This window comes from Hyla sarda, chromosome 4 (genome assembly GCF_029499605.1).
Source record: "Hyla sarda isolate aHylSar1 chromosome 4, aHylSar1.hap1, whole genome shotgun sequence".
NCBI lineage: Eukaryota > Metazoa > Chordata > Amphibia > Anura > Hylidae > Hyla > Hyla sarda.
In genome coordinates, this window is record NC_079192.1 from 384,523,429 (window position 1) to 384,550,795 (window position 27,367).

Below are 27,367 nucleotides of genomic sequence, written 5' to 3' on the forward strand. Positions count from 1 at the left end.
GCTCACTATAAGCGCTAATGGTGGCGCCCCGTTAGGGAGATTGAGGGGGTCCCAGCGGTCAGACCCCCCGCGAACAAACACTTATCCCCTATCTTGTAGATAGGGGATAAGTGTATATTGTGCTGCAGTTGTCCTTTAAGGGGTTAATATGAAGTGTTTGTGTACAATAAGGAATAATTCAGTTATTTCTTTAATACATACCTTGCCTGAGCAACAGAACAGAATGACCAGGAAGACTGGCAGGGCCACAGTGAGAATGTAGACTACCCAGAGCCATGGTCTCTCCTCAGCGGCAGCCATCATTTGCCCAACAACGCTGGGCTGAAGAAAAGAAAACAAGAAGCAAACTAAGTAACTTAAGAGGTCATGGAAGAACATATTATACGTTTTCTTACATTACATGTATAGTTACTATTTATTATAACAGCTCTAGTAAATACGATCTAATAACACCAGTGTTTTCCAAACAGTATGTCTCCAACTGATACAAAACTACAACTCCCAGCATGGGCTTGCTGGGAATTGTAGTTTTGCAACAGCTGGAGACATATGGCTTGGAGATCACCGATTTAGGCCCTTTTCACACTACAGGTATCATGCTGCTTTTTTTCTGGCATTATTTTAGAATAACGGATGAAAAAAAAAAAAAAACAAAAAAAAAAACTGATGCAATAACTGGTAATAACTCATGACCACCATCCGTTATTTTAATGTTTTTTTTCTTCAAAAACCTGATGTTGTTCCTCAGTTATCATCCGTTATTACCAGTTACATGTTTTTTTTTATCATCAGGTTTTCAACCTTTTTTTTGTAAAGCTGCACTGAGCATGCTCAGCACAAAAAAACGGATGTTAAAAAAACTGATAGATGTTTTTTTTTTTTTTAACATCCGGTTCACATAGACTTTAAAGGGGTACTCTTGCGGAAAACTTTTTTGTTTTTAAATCAACTGGTGGCAGAAAGTTAAACAGATTTGTAAATTACTTCTATTAAAAAAAATCTTAATCCTTCCAGTATTTATTAGCTGCTGAATACTACAGAGGAAATTCTTTTCTTTTTGGAACACAGAGCTCTCTGCTGAATTACGAGCACAGTGCTCTCTGCTGACATCTCTGTCCATTTAAAAAACTGACCAAAGTAGGAGAAAATCCCCATAGCAAACATATGCTGCTCTGGACAGTTCCTAAAATGGACAGAGATGTCAGCAGAGAGCACTGTGTTCCTTAAAAAAAAAAAAAAAAAAAAGAATTTCCTCTGTAGTATTCAGCAGCTAATAAGTACTGGAAGGATCAAGATTTTTTTTTAATAGAGGTAATTTACTAATCTGTTTAACTTTCTGGCACCAATTGATTTAAAAAAATAAAATTAAAATAAATAAGTTTTCCACCGGAGTACCCCTTTAATGTTAAATGTTAACATCTGTTTTTTCACCATTTCTTTTGCCGGACCAAAAATTAGTGCGTGCACTGCCTTTTGTGCCGGCAAAAATAACTGATATTAGTAAAAATGGACATCACAATGACATGAATGGGATTTTTTGGGGGCCGAGTAATAACGGAGGTTTTTTACAGGATACCTGCAAGCAAAAGTGTCTGTAGTCCAGCTCACTCCCTCAGCCCATCGTGCCAGGACCGGCGTGGGCAGCACCGACTGGAAACAACGAACAAAGGCAAGGTGTCCAGCGCAAGTATCAGAAAGCAGGATGTTTATTCCAATAAAAGCTACAAAGACCAGGAGAACATGACAGGGTGACGCGTTTCGGTCCTAAGACTGGACCTTAGTCATACGTATGACTAAGGTCCAGTCTTAGGACCGAAACATGTCACCCTGTCATGTTCTCCTGGTCTTTGTAGCTTTTATTGGAATAAACATCCCGCTTTCTGATACTTGTGCTGGACACCTTGCCTTTTTTTTACAGGATGATACCTGTAGTGTGAAAGGGTCCTTAGCTAGTTCTGACCTCAGATAAGTAGATACAGTCATATCCAGCCTGGATTGTACCAAACTATTAAAATAGTGTAGCTGCTGCTAATGTACTTAGCTCACAGAGCATTGCCAAAGATGGAATCAATGTATACAATGCTCATATGAAAGCAAGACTAGCTATGTACTGGTTCCTTGCATGTGAATATAAGCAAAAGCGTTATTATAACCAAAGTCACATTTTTGATAACTAATTCCTATTTTCTATTTTATAGCTTGCATTATTAAAAATGGGATAATGAGTAGAATTACACAAAATAGTTAATGTCTTACCTCAGCGGCGCCATCAGCAGCTTTCTTCAGACCCCATCCAGCATTCCCCCATTCATCAGCCACAGCTCTGTCTGAGCAAATGATAAAATTGTCAAAGAAAATATCAGCAGTCATGGACCACAATTCCAGACCCATAGCATGGAATGGAGTCATCTTGAATGGTTCCTTGTCCTCAAAGAAATCCGGATTGGGGATTTTGCGTGGTTTCCAGATGCCCTGCAAAAAAAAAAAAAAAAAAAAAATTTACATTTCTGTTCTGCATATGTCTGTTTTCGGCAGTTCTGAGGCTAAAGGTTATACAACAGTAAGAGCTTTGTGTCATAAAAGATGACCATTGTTTCTTAGTAAAGTAATAATAAAAAAAATAATTATACCGTATTTATCGGCGTATAACACGCACTTTTTAGGCTAAAATTTTTTGCCTAAAGTCTATGTGCGTGTTATACGCCGATACACCCCCAGGAAAGGCAGGGGGAGAGAGGCCGTCGCTGCCCGCTTCTCTCCCCCTGCCTTTCCTGGGGTCTAGAGCGCTGCTGCCGGCCCTTCTCTCCCCCTGGCTATCGGCGCCGCTGCCCGTTCTGTCCCCCTGACTATCGGTGCCGGCGCCCCATTGCCGGTGCCGATAGCCAGGGGGAGAGAAGGGGCAGCGGCACCCATTCCTGGCGCCGCTGCCGCCCCCCATCCCCGGTGTCATAATTACCTGGGTCGGGTCCGCGCTGCTGCAGGCCTCCGGCGTGCATCCCCGGCGTCGTTGCTATGCGCTGCACGGCGCATGACGTCAGTGCGCCACGCCATGCATAGCAACGACGCAGGGGACGCGCGCCGGAGGCCTGCAGCAGCGCAGACCCGACCCAGGTAATTATGCCACCGGGGATGGGGGGAGGCAACGGGGCAGTGGCGCCGACAATGGGTGCCGCTGCCCCTTCTCTCCCCCTGGCTGTCGGCGCCGCTTCCCCCCCCTTTGGCGCCGGCACCGATAGTCAGGGGGACAGAACGGGCAGCGGCGCCGATAGCCAGGGGAAGAGAAGGGCCGGCAGCAGGGCTCTAGACCCCAGGAAAGGCAGGGGGAGAGAAGCGGGCAGCGACGGCCTCTCTCCCCCTGCCTTTCCTGGGGGTGTATCGGGGTATACACGCGCACACACGCATCCTCATTTTACCATGGATATTTGGGTAAAAAACTTTTTTTACCCAAATATCCTTGGTAAAATGAGGGTGCGTGTTATAGGCCGGTGCGTGGTATACCCCGATAAATACGATAATTCTTTTTTCTTAACCGTGCAGATTTTACACAGAAGACTTTCCACATAAGAGTCCTAGACTCTATGGGGGAGATTTATCAAAACCTGTGCAGAGGAAGAGTGGTGCAGTTGCCCATAGCAACCAATCAGATTGCTTCTTTCATTTTCCACAGGCCTCTTTAGAGGCCTGTGGAAAATGAAAGAAGCAATCTGATTGGTTGCTATGTGCAACTGCACCACTCTTCCTCTGCACAGGTTTTGATAAATCTCCCCCTATTTATCCAATATAGGCATATTTCCTAATCCTGCCTACATTTCCCATGAAACCTATGGCTTTGCATAGAGAGGGGTGGAGTCTCATCACAGTAGTTCCCCTAATGAGATCACCATGATAGACTCCTGTGAGCTGCCAGGAGGGGAATCTCCTCAGGAGGTAATGATATCATCCTGTGGTTCACAGGAAGTCAGCTGACCCAGGACAGACTACTTCCTGTGACACATTACGCTGATTTTCTGTGGCTCGGGCTGGCTATCACATGACCCAGTTAAAGTAATTAAAGATAATTTTTTTCTCTTTAAAATTTATATGCACTTAGTTTTATGTAAATATATTTAGTTGGTGATGATACATAATTTAGGGAGGAAGGAATTATAGGGAAATAGGGTGACCTCAAGGACATGCTCAGGGGTAAGTGGCCAATTAAAGCAGGGTCACCCTTTTTCAGGACTGATTCTTCGCTATTAGGAAGGCAACTACATTCAGGATAAAGTCTGAGGGAAAGTATATATCTTGGAACCTTCATTGGTATACCTCTCTCCAGACACCTGATTTCAACAACTGAAGCTTAACACTTGAATTGAGGGAGTGTGCATCTAACCAGTTCTCCCCCCACTAAACTCCACACCCGAAATATGAGTTACTGATAGCTACAAATATGAGCCTTTAAATAAAAATGTTAAGTAAAAAATTAAATAAATTATATATATTATATATATATACACACACACACACACATATATATACACACACACACACACACACACACACATTTCTCCATTTGTATTAAATACACATGTATCGCTATATCTATATATTTATATGTGTATATATGTTTGTGTGTTTAACACAAATTAAGACACTTCATATTTGCGACCAGAACTCTTAGAGATTATAGTAAAAAACAGCTTCTTCTATTCCTGGATTTCTTTCAAAAACAGCTCCATGTCTGTCTCTAGGTTGGGTGAGGTTTTACAACTTGGCTCCATTCATTTCAACAGAACTGAGCTGCAGAACCACACCCAGCCTGGAGACAGACGGGGAGTGGTTTTTGATAGAAAGTAGCTGTGTTTTTCTATTCCTGGATAACCCCCCTTTAACGAGACATCTCACCCATGGAGTATTGTCCTCCCCTTAACTTGCATATCACTGATGACTTTTTGGATTAAAGGGGTATTCTGGCCTTATACATCTTATCCCCTATCCAAAGGATAGGGGATAAGATGTCTGACCGCAGGGGTCCCACCTCTGGGACCCCCATGATCTTTGTGCAGCTCCTGGCATTCTGTGCCGGGCGCTGCCTCTGATACAGAGACATGACAGCCACTCCCCCTACATTCATGTCTAGGGGAGGGGGTGTGACAGCACGTCTCAGAGGCAGCGCATGGAGCAAGATCACGGGGGTCCCAGCAATGAGACTTTGAATAGGGGAAAAGATGTATAAGACCGGAATACCCCTTTAATATTGTTTTCTTGTGTTTTGGGATTATAGTGCATATCAAAAAGTATATATTAGAAAGGGTTTGTTGTTGTTTGGAGTAAGTAAGCTCTAGTTTTAACCTAATATTCAACAGCATAGCAAAGAGCAAACTACGAAGAAAGCATATATTTGCCCGATTTGGGAGGAAAATATTGTGAGCCCACCCTGGACAAAAAGTGGGCGACTACAATCTGTACAGCACTAAGGAACATAGGCTTCAGAAAATAAAAATCCTTAGAACGTCTACATAAGAATTCTCATATCTAACCTGGTAACTGGGGTTATCAATCATTGGTGCCTTCCATTTTCCTTTGTAGTTAGGGTTGTCAATTGTTGGTCTCTGCCAAGCTCCACAGCCAGGTGCAGAAGCGCATTTGGGGTTTGCTACCTGTGGTGCCTCCCATTCACCATCCATATCTTCATCCCTATTAGAGGACATTTTACGTAAAATAAATCAAATAAAAAAAATTAAAAAACACCTTGAAAAATAGGTTAATATTTTAAAGATCAAAGGAACATACCAGTCTTCAGGTTTCTCAGCATCAGGGTCAGCAATGTATTCGGGTTCATCATCCAGCCAGCCTTCAGGTTTTACTGCGTTATCATCTGGAATCTTAGCAGGAGCATCTTCATCCCTGAACCAATAAACACAAGTTAGGGCCTGTTTGGTTCAGTAAGAAGCATCATTGCACTGAACTGGACTTAGTGATTCTTCCCACCACTGGATAGATACAACTTACTTTTGTCTTAGTGGTTGTGATGATCCGGTGTTTTACAAGATTTTATTTTTTAATTGACCAATTGTTCCTATAAGCTATGGATACTTATTTGAAACGTGCACCCACAAGCACATAAAACTCCCATTTCAGTTTAGAACAGACGTCAAATGTAGTCAAATCCTGTTGGGAAGTGTCTTGATTGAGTAAATCACTTAAAGGAAAACAGTCACTTGTTTTCTCCTGCACTATCCACAAGTACTGGTGGATAGTGCGGGAGACGCTGATTAAAATGAGCCCTATCTTACCCGGATCCGCGCTACCGTTCTCCCGCAATTGTAGTTTTATTATCTGTTGAAATCTTCTGTAACTGGCACAGGCGGGGCTTCGGCGCTTAACTGGCACTGATGTCAACGCCGCTTATGAATATTCATCCCCCCTCCCTCCAGTTAGGAGCGGCAAACAGAGGGAGAACTGGAGGAAGAATATTCATAAACGGCGCTGACGTCAGTGTGAGTTATAGGAAGATTTCACCAGATAATAAAACTACAATTGCGGAAGAACGGCGGCGCAGATCCAGACAAGGTAGGGCTCATTTTAATCAGCATCTCCCGCACTATCCACCAGTACCTGTGGATAGTGCGGGAGAAAATATCTAACAGTTTTCCTTTAAATACACATAATGGGTCCCACTGAGTCATGAGTGTCCTGCAGTCACGTACCAGTCATCAGGCTTCACAGCATTAGGATCAGGTATTTTTGGTCGCTCATCCCAATCTTCTGGTTTCCTGTCATCAGGATCCTCAATTTCACTGGGTGGGTTGACAGGGGGATTCACATCATTGAGCAGGCTTCCACTGTTCACAGTTGTCTGGTCAACTAGGACTTCAAAAGTGTTGTCTGGATTCAAGACTGAACAAGAAGAAATAATACAGTTCAGCCTCTACATTATAGAACATATAAAATGTTAATCCTTTAAAAGGAGCGGTCTATTTTTTATGCATGATAGCTCAGTGGTTGGACACTGTTGCTTTGTAGTGTTCGGGGTCCTACGTTCCAATTCCATGAAGTGCAACATCTGCATGGAGTTTGTATGGTCTCTGTTTGTGTGGGTTTCTTTTAGGTATTCTGGTTTCATACTAAAATTCTGATTGTAAGACCTTACAGCGACAGTGACTGAGCCTTTCAGCACTGTCCAGTATAAACAAAGAAATTATTACTAAAAATACCCGATAGACAGGACCCTTATCTATTGGAAGAATGCGAGTCCTTGGATCCCAATATATACTGTATGGTTTCCTCATAAATGTGAGGTGTTTGCACATATCATGAGCGTTTCAGTTAAAGGGGTTATCTAGAGGAAAAGGGGGGCGTTAACTATGCCCATTCTGCAATAGATAAAAGTAAATAAACCTCCACTCACCATCAGCAATGTCCTGCTCTGGTCCCCGATGCAATCCTCTTCCCACGCCCGATATATTACACTACAGCTCAGCAAGTGGCTGGGTAGCAGTGTGACATATTGGGCCCGGGTCCTCTTCCATGTGTCAATGCCACTTAGCCAATGATTGTTTGAAACAGGACATCGCTGCAGGGTGACATATTGGGCGCCGGGTACTTACTAGGCCCAATATGTTACACAGCAGCTCAGGAAGTAGAAGCCACTGGGGTCAAGAGCAGGACACTAAAAACTCAGCGGAAAAGCTGGGAGTAAACGGAGGTTTATTTTTTATGCATTGCAGAATAGGTATAGTTCACCACCACCACCATATTAACCCTTTGATTACTCTGCTCAGAGCCCAATTCGAAAGATGGTTAACCTGTAATAGGAAAAAAAAGTAAAAGGTCAGAATTACTCACTTAAGGTATACAGATGGGTCTTCTTATCTGTAAAGAAGGATTTCAGGTCTGCATCTGGTCTCTTTGCATGCTTCTCTTCATACTCCCCAGTCTTAGGGTTTTTGTGACGGAAGATAAAGTGCAGTTTGTAATCTTCACCACACTTGTCAGGTCCAAACATGATTGTGTAAGGTGTCTTATCATGGAACTGATCCTGAGAAAAAAAAAAAGGAGCGATCACTCAAATAGCAAAAACCTAAACACAACAAATTGTCACTATTCCCTGGGGAAAGAGAAACCATGAAGAACAGGTAGCCATTATAATACAATGCACACCACATTCAGTGCCTATCTTTTTTAAATTTGTATTCCGTGGGGTAGACCTACCAGATTCTGATCAGAGGTCTTTGACAGCAGCTTCACATACGCTCCTCCACATTCTATTCCACTCTGAAAATTCACTTCATACCTTAAAAAAAACAAAATTGAAATAGAACAATGCCTACTGTAATAATGTACAGAATGTAACAGACTGTAGTACAAATGATGCTCATGGCATCTTCAATGTCATCAGAAAAACAAAGTTACTAAACCTAAATTTGGTTTGGGTGCACCTGATAATCTGCAGAATAAAGGATCTGCCCCTAGACATCTGATCCCCTATCCAAATAGGGAATAGGATGTCTGATCGTGGGGGTCCCGCCTCTGGGAACCCCATTGATCTCTCCTGCAGCACCCAGAGTCATCTGCTGCACACGGATCGAACTGTGCTATGTGCCTGATGACGGGCGATACAGGGGCTGGAGTATCGTGACGTCACGGCCCTGCCCCTCATGACGTCACGCCCCGACCCCTCAATGCAAGTCTATGGGAGGGGGTGTGGCCATCACAACCACTCCCATAGACTGTGTTACGCTGTGCAGCGACGAGTGACGTCCTCAACGCGACGTGAACGGCAGTGCGCACAGTGACAGCTCGGGAGGACGGTGCCGGAGCCAGAAGTAGAGTGGACCCCGGGAAGAGGTAATTATAAAACCGGCAATGGGGGAGGCAATGGGGCAGCGGCAGCCTCTGGTCGGGGCGGTGGTGGGGGGTGCCGGGGTTGGGTGGAGGAAGGGGGGATCCGGGTGCAGTGCGGTGGCGGTGATAGGAATCAGGACAGGCAGGGGGTTAGAAGCGGGTGGCGGCGGTGGTCTCTGGCACCGCAAAAGCCGCTGCAGTTCATTGATTTAAATCGCCCGCTTTAAATCAATGATCTGCAGTGGTGTCGCCTGGGGGGGGGGGGGGGGGGGGGAATAAATAGCCGATAACTTATACCGGATTATTGGCCATCGGCCCTAACCTCCACAGAGTATCGGTATGGGCCCTAAAAAAAAACGTTATAGGTCGATCCCTAGCTCTTTTTTTTTTACTGCTGTACTATTTTGTATATTTTCTTTGTTGTATGATCAGTCATAATTTGTTCTGCTGTCAGGTTTCTAATACACAGCAGATTTAAAAAAAACAAAACCCTTGAAAACATTCACTGTTTATATGTATTGTACAGGGATGACAAGCCCACAGCATCTGCAGCAGTGTAAGTGGTATTACACTATGGTACAATCGGGTAGCTTCAATTTAAGAGTGACTTGGAAGATGAAAACAATGGGAGTTTTGCAAATTTTAGAGGACATCTGGCTTTGCTGCTTCACAGGAGGAGGAGGGGGCAAGGGAGCAATGTTTTAGTTAGATGGGAATACCCTTTAAAGAGGTTTAAAATAACTTCTGACATGTTACACACCAGTCAGAACCCCTCTGATCATTAGTTATGCCAGGTGAAGCGCACAGCAGCCCCCAAATCTGTGTGCAGTCTGACAGATTACAGGACTGGCTTCATAGACTAAGTGTAGCACATCGCCTATAATCAGTTGACAGTAAGTTTGGAGGGGACGCACACAGCAGCGCTCTTCATCCAGCTATTACTAACAATCAGAGGGGGTTTCAGCACTGATCTTAACTTGTGGCATGTCTGTGTGATTTGTATAACCTTAGTTTAAAATAGGGCTTGGCGGTATGACCAAATGTTTATCACAGTATTTTTATTTTTTTTTAACTTACGGCAGTTCCAAGGTATATAACTGTATTTTCACCCCCCCCAATCATTCGACCCGCGCGCGGTGTTCGGCGACCCCCCCCCCCCCCAATTAATGATCAGGCCAGCGGGGCACTACTCACAGATGTCACCTTCATGCACTGCCCTCCTCCTCTGTTGGGGGACGCTGGCGCTGGAACTCACTGTACGCCAGTGGTCTCCAACCTGCGGACCTTCAGTTGTTGCAAAACTATACCTCCCAGCATGCTGGGAGTTGTAGTTTTGCAACAGCTGGAGGTCCGCAGGTTGGAGACCACTGCTGTACGCTGTATCCCTATGCCGGGGCTGCAAAAGATACAGAAAATAAACTTTAAACTCACCTACGGCGGCCACACCCTGGGGACTGGAATGCCGGACAGCAGTCAGCCTATCACCGGGACATCGCTCCGGCCGGTGATAGGCTGATGGCTGTCCGGCGTTCCAGTCCCCAGCGTAAGGCCCCGACGTAGGGGAGTTTAAAGTTTATTTTCTGCATCTTTTGCAGCCCGGGCATAGGGATACAGCGTACAGCAGTGGTCTCCAACCTGCGGACCTCCAGCTGTTGCAAAACTACAACTCCGGGCATGCTGGGAGTTGTAGTTTTGCAGCATCTGGAGGTCTGCAGGTTGGAGACCACTGGCGTACAGTATAGAGTTCCAGCGCCCGGCAGCCCCCAACAAAGAGGAGGAGGGCAGTGCTTGAACGTGACATCTGTGAGTAGTACCCAGCTGGGCTGATCATTAATTGGGGGGGGAGGGGGGGGCAGAACAGCGCTGGCGGGTCACATAGGATTAGTTCCCCGTTGTGGAGCTGATAATACATTCCCGAGGGGGAGGGGCCCAACCGGTATTGCGGTATGGGGGGAAATTCATATCATGCAGCCCAAAAAATTCGGTATTCGGTATGAACCGGTATACCGCCCAGCCCTAGTTTGAAATGACAGTAACGCTTTATAGGGATATTCTTAATTCACAAAGTTATCTTTGTGCTCCGCAAAGTTCAAAAGCCCCATAGAGGATAAACGGAGCCATAGCCCCACATGTACTGTGCCCTCCATTCAATTCTAATTGCGTTCTCAGGTTCCCGTGGGGTGGGGGTCCCGGCAGTCAGACCACTATTGATCTGTTAGGTTTCCACTATCCTGTGGACAGAGGATAACTTTTTTTTTTAAAAAAGAGACAACTTTAAAGACAAAACGTCATCTCTGGAGTCAAGTGAATAGGTTTGGTGGAAGTCAACGGAATAGTCAACGTAGGTGGAGTGGAAGATTGGAAATGTAAGTGCACCTTTAATTTTATATTATATTTGTTTCTTTGAAAACATTTTTATGAGGCTATAAGTTGCACCGTAAGTGACTTTCTGATGAATTTGCTGGTGATAAAGTTACTGTGTAACTGTAAGCCCTCGCACAATCATTATACTAATAACCGTGTTCTGGGTAACCATAACTGCATTCTGTAAGGGGTCTCCTTGCTTCCCCTGAATTCTTAGAATAGTTTCAGCTGAGATAAGAACACAGGGGCCATAAAACGGACCTTCAAAGATGTTAACTTGGCATTATCTACTACATACAGAATCATCATTAAATCCAGAGCTGATTCAACCTGACCAGAGTCTTTAACATATTCATCCCTCTCAGGGGAGTGTAAAACCGCTGTACTTACTGCACAATCAAAGGCTTCTTATCAAAGACGAATGGCTTTTTAAGCTTGATGGCAATTGCATGATGCTTGGCGCGTGACGCCAGCACAAGTCCTTTGTCCCCGGGGAGTTTAGTCTCTTTCATCTCAGCCACTTCCCATTTGCCTACAGAAAATAAAAACCGCACAAGTCAGCAATGAACGTCGCTTCTTGTATGCTACACACACACCTCTGTAGACTATGTCCAGGCTTCTACAGCACTAAAATGATCACATTACAATAACTACAAAAGTAGGAAAGAGAACTTGCCAGATAATTTGTGCTTCAAAGCTAAGAGCAGGATATTACTGAGAGATACAGGCTGAAGATATAAAGGTTTATGTCATTTAGAGCAGGGTTTTTGAGTAGATAAAGAGACAATGAGAGTGCGGCTTACACTTTCCACACACAGCTTTCCCTTTAACAATGTGTGTACAGAGAAGGCTATCAATCCCTGTATGTGGATGGGGTAAGCAGGATTATCTTAGGATGATTTACTTTTTCATGAAATCACAAACAAATACAAGAGGGCACTATCCATGGGGTGCAGCTCAATGTGCGCTAAATAATGGGCAACAGGTAAATGGACCATCAGGATATGCCCTTTTACTAATGTAACTAATAAAACCATGTCTGATTCAGGCAAGAAGCCCCTAATAGAACAAGAGCAAAACACATGGTGGAGTATGAGGTGGTCGTCACTAGAATTTGGTGGCAATGACAGAACATAAGACTCCGCTATGCATTTTGTTAATGTACTGGATTGCATCCTTTTTCTTGTAGGACCTTTATTTTGTACTGTGACTTGGACCCACTTACTATTCATTCCTATGACTATTCACTACTATTCATTATTATCAATAGAGTCCAAGGAATACTTACTATTCAATACTCTGTATATTCATAGTCATGGCCGACAGATTGTGTTTGACAATAAGCGAAGGGCACACGTGCCGTATTTTGCTGCTGCATATTTTCCAACCACTGATGTCAATATTTAGCAAAATCAGCTGGAGAAAATACACAGCAAAATCCGGCACGCGTTCTGTCATAGACCTAACTGACACACTGCAAATGTGTTGCAGAGGTGTTGTTTAGGTACCCGACCTGTCATTCCGGTTCTTAAATGACGCGATCACTGGTATTGATCAACATACTTGAGGGGTCTATTGATGGACATCTGCGTGATCGCCGATGTCAGTCATTTGCTCTGTCACTCAGTCTATGAAGAGAGCGCAGCTTGTGTGCTCACTTCATAGAACGCCTGTACTGCTTGATTTAAATGTACAGCACTGAGGGGTTAAAGGGGTACTCAGGCGCTCAGCGTTTGGAACAAAATGTTCTGAACGCTTAGAGCCGTGACATCAATGCAAGTCCCCGCCCCCTCCCCTCAATGCAAGTCTACGGGAGAGTGAGTGACAACTGTCACACCCCTCCCATAGACTTGCATTGAGGGGGTGGGGCGTGACATCATGAGGGGGCGGGGCTATCACATCACAAGCTCCCAGCGCCGGCTTTAAGCATTCGGAACATTTTGAGCGGCGGAGTACCCCTTTAAGGCATAGGCAGCCATGCTGTCCATTTATGTTCATTATCGGGAAGGGGGTTAAAGGTGGGTAATGTATAGGTAAAGTATACAGCATTATAATATCTAGCATTCTGAATTAAAATACAGGACATGAATGCCCACAATATTGATAAGGTATGGGAGAAGGGTTGCTATGGGCACCTTTGTTAGTTAAGGACATGTACAAAGTTCCTACCATCATATTTTGCAATCTCCTCATCAGTGTCATCCTTCTTGGCCTTGGAAAGAACCCACCTATAAAGAGATATAAACATTATTATCCATCAGAAATGGTTTAATGAAACGTGAAGTAATAAACAGAAAAGATTGTCATTTCTTACGCATCCAATGTTCCCTTGTCAAATGACTCTGCAACATAGACTTCACCAGTTGGGATGGGTGCTTTGTAAGTAACCTAAAATACATAAAAAGGTAAGTAAAGAACTTCGAAGCTACAGTGAAATACATTCACAAGTCAGTACAAAAACTCAACAGGTCAAATTCACATATCAAAAATTACTTAAAGGGAAACACTTTTTTTTAAAAAAAATACATTAATGAAATTGCTATATAAAATAAGTTTAGTTAATTTATGTATTTAATTTATTTAACATTTTATTAATCTTTAATATTTGCATAGGAGCTGCCATTACCATCTGTCATGACGTCACTTAACGACACCATCACAGATGCTCTACAGCATTCACTGGCCATAAGAACATTAAGATGTCGACCGTCTATAAAAAAGCATTAGTGACAAGAATGCTGTGTTCTGCGCATGCGCAGAACACAGCGACAAAAGAGGAGACAGCGCCATGTTGGTGAAGTCCGGAAGCCTTCGCTGTAAAGCACCAGTGGCTGCTTCTGGAACTATTGTCATTATCCCCTGCTGGCTCTCCTATATACCATCCATCCTCCTGACAGTACCAGCAGCCGCAGCCTCCCTGCCTCGGGACCTAGACTCTGCGCCTCTCTGGCTTTCAGTCTTGGTAAGTGCGGAGGATCAGCTGAGAAAGGCCTGAGAAAGGCTGTGTCAAAGCTGTATGTGACATTCAGACTGTCTAATGATTCATAGCCCTCTAATGATAACCGGGTCTGACTGTCACACACAGATTTCCCAGGCTTCTGAATGGCACGTAACCTGCTTAGCACGGACACATTTCTAGCCATTCAGGTGCCTGGGAAAGCTGTGTGTGACAGTCAGACCCTGTAATCATTACAGAGCCATGAGTCAAAACTGTGTCTGACTGTCACACACAATTTTCCAATAGCTTCTTAATGGCAAGGAATGTGTCAGTGCTAGTCAGATCATGTGCCATTCAGAAGCCTGGAAAAGCTACGTGTGACACTCAAACTGTCTAATGATTTATGGCCCTGTAATAATTACAGGGTCTGACTAACACACAGCTTTCCAAGGCTTCTGAATGGCACATGATATGTTCTATAATGTTTTATCCTCCAGTCACTCCCAAACCTGCAGTCAGTAGGCTAATATTACATCACATCTTCTCCTCCAGTCACCTCCAAACCTGCACTTATTATTTTGCTGTTATATGAGCGTGTTCTTTCTTTCTGTGGACTACATACAGAATGCATAACAGTCTATGAGACAGCGTATTCCTGTGCAGTTTGCAGGATGTCTGCACAGAGATTCTGTGTGTGGATATTCCGTAGTGTGAACATATCCTTAGTCTGCAATGACCCAGCTCTGGAGGGGACATCCAGTTGTGTTCTTTAGCACTCGTTAGACACCAACAAAATGGTGCACACAGTGGAACTGAAAAGACTACAAAAACGCCCTCCTCCCCTCTCATGCACACAGACAAAAAGGGAATGTAGATTAGTGAGACCAGATTTTCAGCAGCAAGTTGCTTGCCTTCCCCAGATTCCTCATGTTAGCTCCCTCTGTTGGTCAACAGTGGGAAATATGACAAGTTATAACATTTTTTCTATTTTTTGACGAGTAAATATTTTCAAAAATATTTCCAAAAATATTTATAAAATGTGAAATTCTTATTTAACCACTAAAAATCAAAACAACATTTGGTGACAGATTCCCTTTAAGGGTGCGTTCACACATACAGGATCCTGCGCAGATTTGATGCGCAGGATTTGTAACTGCCGATTAGAAGCTGTGCTCAGTCATTTAGTTTACATTGAAATCTGCAGCAGAAAATCCTTCGCATCCAATCTGCGTAGGTGTGAACATACCCTTAAGGAAAAAAGGTTAAAGGGAATTGGTCATCAGATTTTACCCTATATACCCACTGGCAATAGATATAGCATAAAAGCAGCTTACTTACCATGTCCCATTGTCTTCAGGGTCGGCAGCGACCATGAAGAAAATATGTTTTAACGTTGTCCTGCTCTGTATGCTAATTATGTCTAAGTTGTCCCTGGGGTGTTCTTTTTCTGCAAGTAGTCACTGTGCTCCAGAATGTATTCATGCCTAGTCTGGTGTGATTGACAACCCCAACACCTCCAAAATCACTGCTCCTTCTGCACCTAAATCTCATGCAAGCCTAGAAGCAGCACTATTTCTATGAATTCTGCTGCTTTTGGGCTCGCAAGACTCCAGTGTGCAGAGAAAGCAGAGCAGTGACATCAGATGAGCCCAGGCTGTCAATCATGCTGTTGTAGCCCAGAGCACAGGACCTACCTTAGGAAGAACGACGCCCCCGAGGACTACTAGGACCTAATTAGCATATGGTGCAGAACAATTTTAAAACGTATTTTCTTCTTGATCGATGCCATGGCCATTGGTTATATAGGGTAAAAACTGATGACAGGATGCCTTTAAACCATTACTGTCAATCAAAAACATTTGACTCAATCTTCTGACCCCCTGCTGTCGCGATTTATAACCCTGTGAAGTGTGAGGCAGCACTCTGCACTCCATGTACGGCCACTAGGCTTTACTCAATCTGTGCATTAGAGTTTATGGAAATAAGTCTGGTTTGAGTGAGGTTGAAAATTGCAATTGCTTCCAGTGTCAGCAGTGAAACCCGGCTTGATCTAAACCTGACAATTCTTAACAACACGTCAAAGGTCTTTCCAAATGACATTGACACTTAAAGGGGTACTCTGCTGCTCAGAATTTGGAACAAATTGTTCCGTATGCTTGAGCTGGGAGCACGTGCCATCATAGCCCCATCCCCTCAATCCAAATCTATATGAGGGGGTGTGACAGCCGTCCCGCCCGCACCCATAGACTTGCATTGAGGGGACCGGATGCCACAATGAGGGGGAGGGGCTATGACGTCACGAGCTCCCGGCGCCAGCTCCAGCATTCAGAACAGTTTGTTCCGAAAGCCGAGCAGCGGTGTACCCCTTTAATGGTGCGTTGACACGCTAGTAACTAGCAGCGGGTTTCATTTGAATGGGACCGCGGACAGTCCGCAAATTTGACACTACTGCGGACTGACTGTGGACCCATTTAAAACAATGGTAGCGTAACTCGCAGCAGGATTCCCGCTGCTAGAAATAGCGTGTGATGCACCCTTAAGCTTTAACTTATCTACTGTGCCAGAAACTGAACCAAATCGATCTTATGGAAATGTCTAGTATCACAGCTCAACTACATTCGTTTGAAATACCATCTAGTCTAGACTATTATTCTAACTGTTCTTCAAATTACTAACGATAAAACAAAAACCACTAGAGAAAAAAAAACAAAAACAGAAAAGCTCTCTAAAACAAAAACAAGTGTAATTAAAATTTAAGGTGCAGATTCTGATCTCTGGGAACCCCAATGATCGTGAGAATGAAGAAGCCGCACCAATGATTCAGCGCTGCAGCCCGCCACTAAGGAGCTGTAGTGCTGAATCAGTCCTGCAGCCTCATCAATCTCAGGAATAGCAGGACTCAGCAGTCAGAGGCCTAATGCTCATTAAAAGAGGGCATATACTAGCCATGTGAATACACCTTTAGGGTGGGGTCACACAAAGACAATACGTAGCGTAATTCAAACTGTGCAAATTCCACTGCTCATTGTCCTATGAGCAGACACACAGGACTACTCGGCAGCAGATGTGTGAGCAGTGAGGTTTTGAGGCGGGCCCACATGTCACAGTCTGGACCCACCTCCAAACCTTACTGCACACACAAGGCTGCATCGGGGAAGCAGAGTGTCCGCTCGTAGGATAATACTCAGCGGATATACACTTGTCATGTGTGACCCTACATTTATAGTGGAGGCTTGACATATGGAACATTACTCGACTGCCCCATCATGTATGCAGGCAGAGCATTCTGCTGTACTGCTTAATTAGCATGTGGCCATATGCAGGATTTTATGAGGGTAAATTCAGAGATTACAGAATGTTTTACCACAAATCTAGGACGATTTATCAAAAAAAATATAAGAATGTCACAGGCAGATTTTGCAGTGGATTAAATGTGTATAGGACCACAGAGGGGATGAAATACATGGTGAAGTCTGCAGCATTTTAACAACAGTACGATTTGAAGATTTGCCGCGTTTTTAGATGTAAAAATGGTTATCAAAACCCAATCTGCTATGGTTATGCAATGCAAAACCTGCCCCAAATATCTGCCACATCTAACTGCATCTTAGCAGAAGTGAACCAGAAATACAAGTGTCTATACAGATCCATAGAAGTCATTTATTGGCTAATAAAAGGTTGTCTGAACTTGCACTTGTTTCATAATGCTTTTTTTGTACTGGAACAACCTTTATATTAGGCTTGGATACAATACACACCTTAGGAGGAGGGGGTGGAGTGCTGGTTTCTGGCTTTGGCTCTTCGGTATCATCAAGGATATCATCTATGTCATCTTCTATATCTAGTCCATCATCATGATCGTGGTCATGGTCGTGATGGTGATGACTATGGTGATGCCCATCATGGGCATTTATCATCACCAAACCAAGAACCAGGAAGGTTAAACATAAAAGCGGTTTTATATCCATGATCTAATGGGAAAAAAAAAACAAGAAATACATTTAATTATTTTATATTGATCACAATACATTATTGTGCATACATTAGGTATGAAACGATAAAGAAACTTTGCACAAGAACTATTCAGTGTATCCCTGTCTAGAGTGTTTAAAGGGGTACTCTGCTGCTCAGCATTCAGAGCAACAAGCCGGCTTCTTACATGACAGTGGGCTCAACCTATCCCCGGCGAGGCAGAACATCACTGCGGCCAATGATAGGCTGACGGCTGTCAGAAGTTCCTGTCCCCAGGAAGCTGGTGAGGCCGGTATCGGACCAACGGGAGGAGAGTTTATTTAAGTTTATTTTGTTAATTTTTTGCAGCGCGGGCATAGAGATACAGCGTATAGTATATAGTGTCAGTGCCGGAGGCCCGCAACAAACAGGAGGACGAGGAGGGCAGCACTTGCGGGTGATATGTGAGCATTTAACCCGATGGGGACAGTGCAGTGCTTGGCTGATAATTCATTCATTGCCGAGGGGCCAAACTGGTATTGCGGTATGGGGAAAAATTCATATCGTGCAGCACAAAAATTTCGGTATTCGGTATGAACCGGTATACCGTCCAGCCCTAATGACAGACGTCACGCCCCCTCCCATAGACTTGCATTTAGGGGGTGGGGCGTGACATCATGAGGGGGCGAGGGTATGACTACATGAGCTCCCGGCGCTGGCTCCAGCGTTCGGAACAGTTTGTTCTAAACGTTGAGAAGTGGAGTACCCCTTTAAGCCTAATGGAAGATGTAGCAACTTTTTTTCTGCTAGATCAATGGTCTCAAAACTGTAGACCTCCAGATGTTAGCTGTCTGGGTATGCTGGGAGTTGTAGTTTTTGCAACATGGAGACCACTTTGCTAGATCGTTGTTTCTCCAATTTATGGCTTAAAGATGTTGCAAAACTACAACTCCCATAATGCTCGGACTGTTTTGCAACAGCTGAAGAGTCACAGGTTGGGGAACTCTATACTAGAACATGCTGAAGAACCGGTTTTTAAGACATTAACCACCAGCCGAGGAGGTGCAGCCTCAGCGTTCTGAAAAAAAAAAAAAAAACACCTTCTGTGCCTGCTTCTCAAGACAGGATTGTTGGAGGACCTACCCCTTCTGCAAACAGGAGATGCAAACCTTAGAGTACCTATCATTAAGTTATTACTTTTTTTAAAAGCATCCCTTTTACACCTCCCAGCCTACACCTAACACCCCTGCGGCCTTTAAAAAAAGATTTTCTCTAGCTGCTAAAATCCATTACTCCTACCATAATGGCTGCTCCCTGTCTGTGAGAGCCGTAGAGAGGGGGGGGGGGGGGGTTCCCCAGCAGGCACCACGTCATCTGAAGCCGCGCTGGAAAGCGCTTCCGCCCTCACTCATCTATGCTCTGCTCCATCTCAGGAGCATGCATATGTGAGGCAACCTACAGAGTAGTGCTGGGCGGTATACCGGTTCATTCCGAATACCGGTGTGTTTATTTCTGTACAATATGAATGTTTCCCCATACCGCAATACCCGTTGCGCCCCCCCCCCCCCCACAAATGAATGACCTATCAGCTGCCGCACTGTCCCCACATCGGGGGTTTAATCATGTTACCCGCAGGAGTTTTGAGCCACAGCCGCAGGACTTCTGTTCGGAGAACGGAAGCGGTCACCTTCCCCAGCAAGCGCAGAAAGCCAGTGGACCACGGGTGCTGCAGAGCTTCTGATCAGAGGGGGGAAATGAGTGAAGAAAAAAAATAAAAATACCGTGGAACTGCCATAAGTTTGAAAAATACTGCGATACACATTTTTGGTCATACCGCCCAGCACTACTATAGAGTCCCCTTCTCTGTTCAGCTCTGCAAGTGCTATACAGGGAGAAGGATCGGAGGAGCGGACCTGCCGCCATACGTTCAGTTCGCTTGCTCTCGCCCGTGTGATTCACAGGCACATAGAGAGCGCTCAGTCTGCTGAGGTTTGGTCTCATGCCAGACAAACCGCTCTATAGCGTCAATGCTGAACACCCCAAGGCGCAAAAGGGAGACACCTAGTGGCCATAAATTCAAGCACAAATAAAACATATATGGAGGAGTTTTTTAAATGCATATACGGTACATTATAAAGAATTTTATTAACATAAAGTAACAAAATAGCAAAAATTTACTCTCATTAAAGTGCCCATTTAAACCAAGGAAATACAATTTGACACTGCCGCCATGACGTCCTATCCACAATCATGAACAGCTTTTTCTGTATCTACCGTACACATATTAGACCAATGATAAAATGGAAGAATAATCGAAAAATCCCCTCACCAGATTCTTTATTCTTCTGGGGGGGGGGGGGGGATAAGAGCTGTGAGAGGCGTCTAGCATCGGCTTATCTCCTATTTGAGCAAATTGCTTAGGGATGAGGAAGGCGATGATCTTATTAACAAAATCGTGGTATGGATACTCCATGAATGTCTATTCCCTTTCATAGGTGTCTCAGCCAAAATGAAGAATCACTCATCTGGGGCATCGTGTTGGATCAGTGGGCTCAAATCCCAACAAGGAAAACATTGGCAGATGTTAGTATGGAGTTAGCATGTTCTCCCTATGTTTTTGTGGGTTTTCTCCCACACTTTAAAAACATACTGACAGGAATTCAGAGATTGTGAACCCGATTGAGGGCAGGGACCAGCGTGAGTAATGACAAGCTATGTACAACTACAACTTCCAGCATGCCTGGACAGCCAAAGGCTGTCCAGGCATGCTGGGAGTTGTAGTTCTGCAAAACCTGGAAGCACACTGGTTGGGGGGGAACAGTGCTCTAAGTGAATGAAACAGCTATATACAGATAGGAAACCCGTCATTTCTGAGACTTAATGGCTAGTATGAGATAGGAATACATACCCCTGGCCCACATGAGTGTGTTCATTGACTGGGGAATTAAAGTGTACCTGTAGTCAACAAAAACTTTTTATATAATGTAGATAATACTATTATATGTACATTTTTTAATATACATTGGTTAAAAAAGGTGTATATTTATGGGTGAAAAACTGCTGTCCCTGCAGCTATTGTCTGTGTGTCTCTCTAGTCCAAATACAGGAAGTGAGGGAAGGACAAGCAGGGCTCGGTGCTGGCTCCTGGTTGTCAATCATCCTCATGTGAGCCCATAGCATGTCACAGAGCCTCACTGCACAGAGCCCTGCTTGTCCTCACTGCACAGAGCCCTGCTTGTCCTCACTGCACAGATCCCTGCTTGTCCTCACTGCACAGATCCCTGCTTGTCCTCACTGCACAGATCCCTGCTTGTCCTCACTGCACAGATCCCTGCTTGTCCTCACTGCACAGATCCCTGCTTGTCCTCACTGCACAGATCCCTGCTTGTTCTCACTGCACAGATCCCAGCTTGTCCTCACTGCACAGATCCCTGCTTGTCCTCACTGCACAGATCCCTGCTTGTCCTCACTGCACAGATCCCTGCTTGTCCTCACTGCACAGATCCCTGCTTGTCCTCACTGCACAGATCCCTGCTTGTCCTCACTGCACAGATCCCTGCTTGTCCTCACTGCACAGATCCCTGCTTGTCCTCACTGCACAGATCCCTGCTTGTCCTCACTGCACAGATCCCTGCTTGTCCTCACTGCACAGATCCCTGCTTGTCCTCACTGCACAGATCCCTGCTTGTCCTCACTGCACAGATCCCTGCTTGTAATCACTGCACAGATCCCTGCTTGTAATCACTGCACAGATCCCTGCTTGTCCTCCCTGCACAGATCCCTGCTTGTCCTCCCTGCACAGATCCCTGCTTGTAATCACTGCACAGATCCGCGCTTGTCCTCACTGCACAGATCCCTGCTTGTAATCACTGCACAGATCCGCGCTTGTCCTCAGTGCACAGAGCCCTGCTTGTCCTCAGTGCACAGAGCCCTGCTTGTAATCACTGCACAGAGCCCTGCTTGTAATCACTGCACAGAGCCCTGCTTGTAATCACTGCACAGAGCCCTGCTTGTAATCACTGCACAGAGCCCTGCTTGTAATCACTGCACAGAGCCCTGCTTGTAATCACTGCACAGAGCCCTGCTTGTAATCACTGCACAGATCCCTGCTTGTAATCATTGCCCAGATCCGCCCTTGTCCTCAGTGCAGAGCCCTGCTTGTAATCACTGCACAGATCCCTGCTTGTAATCACTGCACAGATCCGCGCTTGTCCTCAGTGCACAGAGGCCTGCTTGTAATCACTGCACAAATCCGCGCTTGTAATAACTGCACAGAGCCCTGCTTGTCCTTAGTGCACAGAGCCCTGCTTGTCCTTAGTGCACAGAGCCCTGCTTGTAATCACTGCACAGATCCGCGCTTGTCCTCAGTGCACAGAGGCCTGCTTGTAATCACTGCACAAATCCGTGCTTGTAATCACTGCACAGAGCCCTGCTTGTCCTTAGTGCACAGAGCCCTGCTTGTCCTGCCCTCACTCCTATTTGGACTCCTCACAGAGACACACAGGCAATAGCTGCAGGGACAAGAATACACTTTTTTTTAACCAATGTATATTACAAATATACATATAATGGTATTATCTACATTATATAAGAAGTTTTTTATGATGACAGGTACACTTTAAGGGAGAGAAATCCATTGAGCAGCTTAGGTGTATATGCAGCACTACATAAGCATTAATTCAGCACATACAGCAGCCGGCCGTCTCAGCATCCAGTGACAAGCATTTTGCAGATTTTCCCTGTAGAGGAGATGACTCTAATGGATCTGTAAGTTAATATTTAACCGCCTGGAGGATACGGTGAACTCATTCTGCTATTAGCCATTGTTTGAGCGCTTAGATCAGATCTGTCATTTACCAAGACATAATAAAGCGCATACTGGAAGTGCTGCACTTCACATGACTGAAATATTAAGAGTTTTTACCTGGAATTGCACTTAGAAATGGCCCAGTCTGCAGCCTCTCACAGTTAAAGTGTCCAAAGCTGAGGTAAGGAACTTCTTAAAGGGGTATTCCAGGATTTTTTTTATTTGACTATGCTACAGGGGCTGTAAAGTTAGTGTAGTTCATAATATAGTGTCTGTACCTGTGTGTGATGGTTTTCTCACAATTCTTCTGTGATTTTCACCCCAATATCTTGTTGTCTCAGATTTTTCCCAGGTTGCAATGCGTCCGAGACCTGACTCACTAGTCAGCTGATGACAGGGAGCCTGTCTGCTTCAATGGGTGGAGCGATCGCTTGGTAGGAGAGAGATAAATCTGCAACTAATGCAACAGCTGTAGGCACCCTGATTGAAAACCACAGGTCTTTTGAATGGATACAGCTCATTTATGTTGTGGGATTTGTCGGGAAAAAACTCAAACAGGAAATACCAGTTCACAAAAAGCTAGCCACAGTGTTATGGTAATCTCACAACATAGCCATTTAGACGCAAGACAAGCGCAGATGCTTCCTAAGCATGTCCATTACTGTCTGCCAGGTACATACTAAAATCACCTTATGATGTATAACCCCTTTAAGGCTAGGTTTACAATGATGTTGTCTTCTGTCCCGTTTAGGGTCCGTTCGGCTATTTTTCTTTCTTGAGCAGAACGGACCTTGAAACAAGTCAGAAAACAACAGACAGTGCCAGATCCGGACAGACCCCATTCATTTGAATGAGGGCTGTCGGGGATCTGGTAGTTTAGTGGAGAAAAAATAGTAGTGCAATTACTTTTCTGCTAAAATCCTGTTCTGATGGAATTGAAGACAGAACTCCGAATAGCAGAGTCCAACTGCAGTGTGAACGATGCCTTACACATAATTTAAGGCCACCAGCACTCTCCTGCAGCTGTTATTGAGGCACAGGTCCTGATAGGACCGCTCAGAAATGTGATCCATAGACCAACGCATTTCCAAGCAGAATCTGTAGTAACAAATCAATGGCTGAATATTTCTGCTTAATTCCGTTCGGAAATTCTGCCATGTAAACATGGCCTTAAAGTGAAAGACCTAAGTTGTGAGCTGGCACGATCTTCAGTTCAACTGAGCATGGTCCGGTTGCCTCCAGGGCTGTGGAGTTGGTAGATAAATGTTCCGACTCGGACTCGCAATTTTTTTGTACTTCCGACTCCCCGACTCCTCTGTATTAATATGCGAATGTATTAAAGTTTAAGCTAACAATCGGAGTTTACAAGTTTTTATAGCCTTAGCTGAATGGCAGCAGTTTTTCCAATGGTTTACAGCTTCAGTCTTGAACTATTGACCCTCCATTCCCTTCACTTATACAAGTCCTGCAAAAAAAATATTTACTTAATCCCTCAAAAGTGAGAGGCTAGGTTACCCATGGGTTCCCTGTAACAGCAGAACAAAACACTATGGAAAGTATAAGTATTGCCGCTCCCAATTGTGCGTTGCGTGCCATATAGTGAAGCACATGAAAAGCATGCTTCTTCACGGTCACTTAACGTGTTTGTTCTGCGGTTACGTGAGGCACTGCATGCATTGGTCTTTTAAATTTAAACTTGCTTTTTTTTCCCCATTCCAATCTAAATTTAGTAGGAGTCGGTGCATTGTTTGCCGACTCCAGGTACCCAAAATTTTGTCTGACTCCTCGACTGACTCTACAGCACTGGTTGCCTCTATAACAGTATTGCCCAGAGGAGCTCACATCTCCCGTTTTACTGCTTCTATGATAACCTGATCTCTACATGCCATTAGAGCTGGGCGGTATGGCCAAATATGTGTATCACAGTATATATTTTTTAACTCTCGGCGGTTCCACGGTATATAACGGTATATAAGAGGGGGCAGAACTGCACAGGGGGGGGGGGGGGTCACATAGGATTAGTTCCCCCGATGTGGGGACAGCGCTGCGCTGGGCTGATAATACATTCCCGAGGGGGAGGGACCCAACCGGTATTGCGGTATGGGGGAAAATCCATATCATGCAGCCCAAAAAATTCGGTATTCGGTATGAACCGGTATACCGCCCAGCCCTACATGACATGGTCACCCTAGAGGGTTTCCAGAACATTTACTATGGATCGTGCTGGGTTGCTGCAGCCCCTAGTTCTACAAAAAAAAAATAATAATAATAATACACATGTATCAATGAATCAGAAAATAAAAAAGACAAAAAGTGATGAAACTTTGTACGATTTCTGGGTTGTGCCTAAAGTGCCTAAGCATTTAGCAGTAATGGAAGATGTGGCAACTTTCTTTCGGATACATAAGTAGTCCCCAAACTGTACACCTCCATATGTTAACGGCTATCCGGACATGCTGAGAGTTGTAGTTTTGCAACATATGGAGGTGTACAGTTTGGAGACCAATGTGCTAAATCACTTTATTGCCCCCTGTTGCAAAAATACAACTCCCATCATGCTCTGACTCTTTGGCAACAGCTGAAGAGCCACAGGTTGAAGAACCAAGAAGGTGCAGCCTCAGCGTTCTGCATACACATGGGGCCGATGTTGACCTTAAGTTATACATATTAAGAAATACCTCCACTCAGCGCCAGACATTAAAGATGATGGGGGAGATTTATCAAAACCAACAAAGTTGCGCATAGCAACCAGTCAGCTCGCTTCTTTCATTTTTTCCACAGGCCTTGTTAAGAATGTAAGAAGCAACATTGCTCCTCCACAGGTTTTGATAAATCTCCCCCGATATCATAATCCGCAGGATAGGAGCTAAGTAGTTGATCGCGATCTCCCGTACGGGGCCCTGGCGCTGCTCTGATGATGTAAGACGTGCAAGTCAGCTGGACAAAATGCGCCCCCTCTGCCCCAGTGTGCCCACAGCTATTGCAAACCTACTTCTCCCAGCATGCCTGTTGATTTTTTTTATCCCTACACAAAAAGAAAAAAGGAAAAACTAATTTTGATCTATATGAGATAGTACTGTGGGCACGTTCTGTGACCTGTGCACATTATCCAAAAGAGGACGAATGGCATCTCAGTCAGTCCCACACACTAGGTATAAAGGACAGTCCCACACACTAGGTATAAAGAACTGCACACATATGACCAACACTTTAGACATAGAACTCAGGACCCTGTTCTCATGATCTTTGCTTAGACCCCCAGTGATCATACATTTATCACTCATCCTGTGGAGAGGTAATAAGTGTTTGAGACAACCCCTTCTACATACATTGCCTTACGGGCACAACTAAGATTTTTAGCTGTAATTTCAGGACAGTTTCCCAGACATAAATTATGCATTTAGGTGTTTTCACTTACAAAGCAAAGCAGCAGATCGCTGTGCAATAAACTCGTTAGTCATATAACTATACATAAATTGGTAAATCAGCCAACAAGTTTCACTGCACAGGTAGAAACCCCTGTCCTCAGGTAGTGTGTTGAATTACAACTTGGCTCCATTCACCTTGATAGAACTGAGCTGCAATACTACACAACCTGAGGACAGAGGTGGGTGATGCTGTTTTTAGGTGAAATTAGCTCGTGTGTAGTATTGCAGCTCAGTTCTATTGAGGTGAATGGAGCCAAGTTTGAAATTCAACACTACCTGAGGACAGGGGTGATGCTGTTTTTGAAAGAAGTTTCTTCAATCCCTTGATAAACCCTTTAAGCTATGTACCTGAGTACTAAGAAATATCACAGTATATTATATTGATTTATGAACACAATAGGGGAGCGAGTATGAACTGTGCACTGCTGGTTTTGCGTTCCCCCCCTCTGCAAAGCAAGAATCATGTTTCGTTTAAGGGTGCGTTCCCACCTGGCGTATACGCAGCGTAATTCAAGCTGTGCAACATTTGCGGCAGCAGCGGGAAATATGCTGCATATTCTTTGCTGACTATACTCACAAGGCTTTCCGGCGGCAGCCCTATGTGCGCAGCGAATTTTGGAGGCGGAGCCGCACGTCACAGTCACACCGGCACAGGGCCCCACCTCTAAAACTTACTGCACACAGAGGACTGCCGCCGGAAAGCCTTGTGAGTATAGTGAGGGAGGGATACGCAGCATATTTCCTGCTGCTGCCGCAAACTTTGCGCAGCATGAAATACGCTGCGTATACGCAAGGTGGGAACTAGGGATCGACCGATTATCGGTTTGGCCAATAATCACGATTTTGGGCATTATCGGTAATTACCTTGCTGATAATGCCCCGCACCGCGTCGCACCCCCCACCGCACCGCCCCGGCCCCATTGCCTCCCCCATCCCCGGTTTTATAATTACCTGTTCCCGGGGTCCATGCTACTTCTGGCTCCTGCTGTGTCCTGCGTTACGCTGTGCGCAATGACGAGTGACGTGATGCAACGTGACGTCACCGTCAGTGCG

At 44.7% G+C, this 27,367-nt stretch overlaps 1 protein-coding gene across 1 annotated transcript in view; it reads right to left on the reverse strand.

Moving 5' to 3' along the window:
* Positions 1-27,367, reverse strand: part of CANX (calnexin) — a 52,264-nt gene that overhangs the window by 9,025 nt on the left and 15,872 nt on the right. Inside the window, exons 2-12 of the mRNA XM_056517019.1 lie at positions 17,887-18,099; positions 13,505-13,578; positions 13,360-13,418; positions 11,581-11,722; positions 8,194-8,275; positions 7,828-8,020; positions 6,690-6,879; positions 5,773-5,886; positions 5,520-5,676; positions 2,257-2,472; positions 202-321 (exon numbers count right to left, since the gene is read on the reverse strand). Coding sequence (XP_056372994.1) covers positions 202-321; positions 2,257-2,472; positions 5,520-5,676; positions 5,773-5,886; positions 6,690-6,879; positions 7,828-8,020; positions 8,194-8,275; positions 11,581-11,722; positions 13,360-13,418; positions 13,505-13,578; positions 17,887-18,096 — 1,557 coding nt within the window. The 5' untranslated portion in view covers positions 18,097-18,099. The remainder of the gene's footprint in view (positions 1-201; positions 322-2,256; positions 2,473-5,519; positions 5,677-5,772; positions 5,887-6,689; positions 6,880-7,827; positions 8,021-8,193; positions 8,276-11,580; positions 11,723-13,359; positions 13,419-13,504; positions 13,579-17,886; positions 18,100-27,367) is intronic.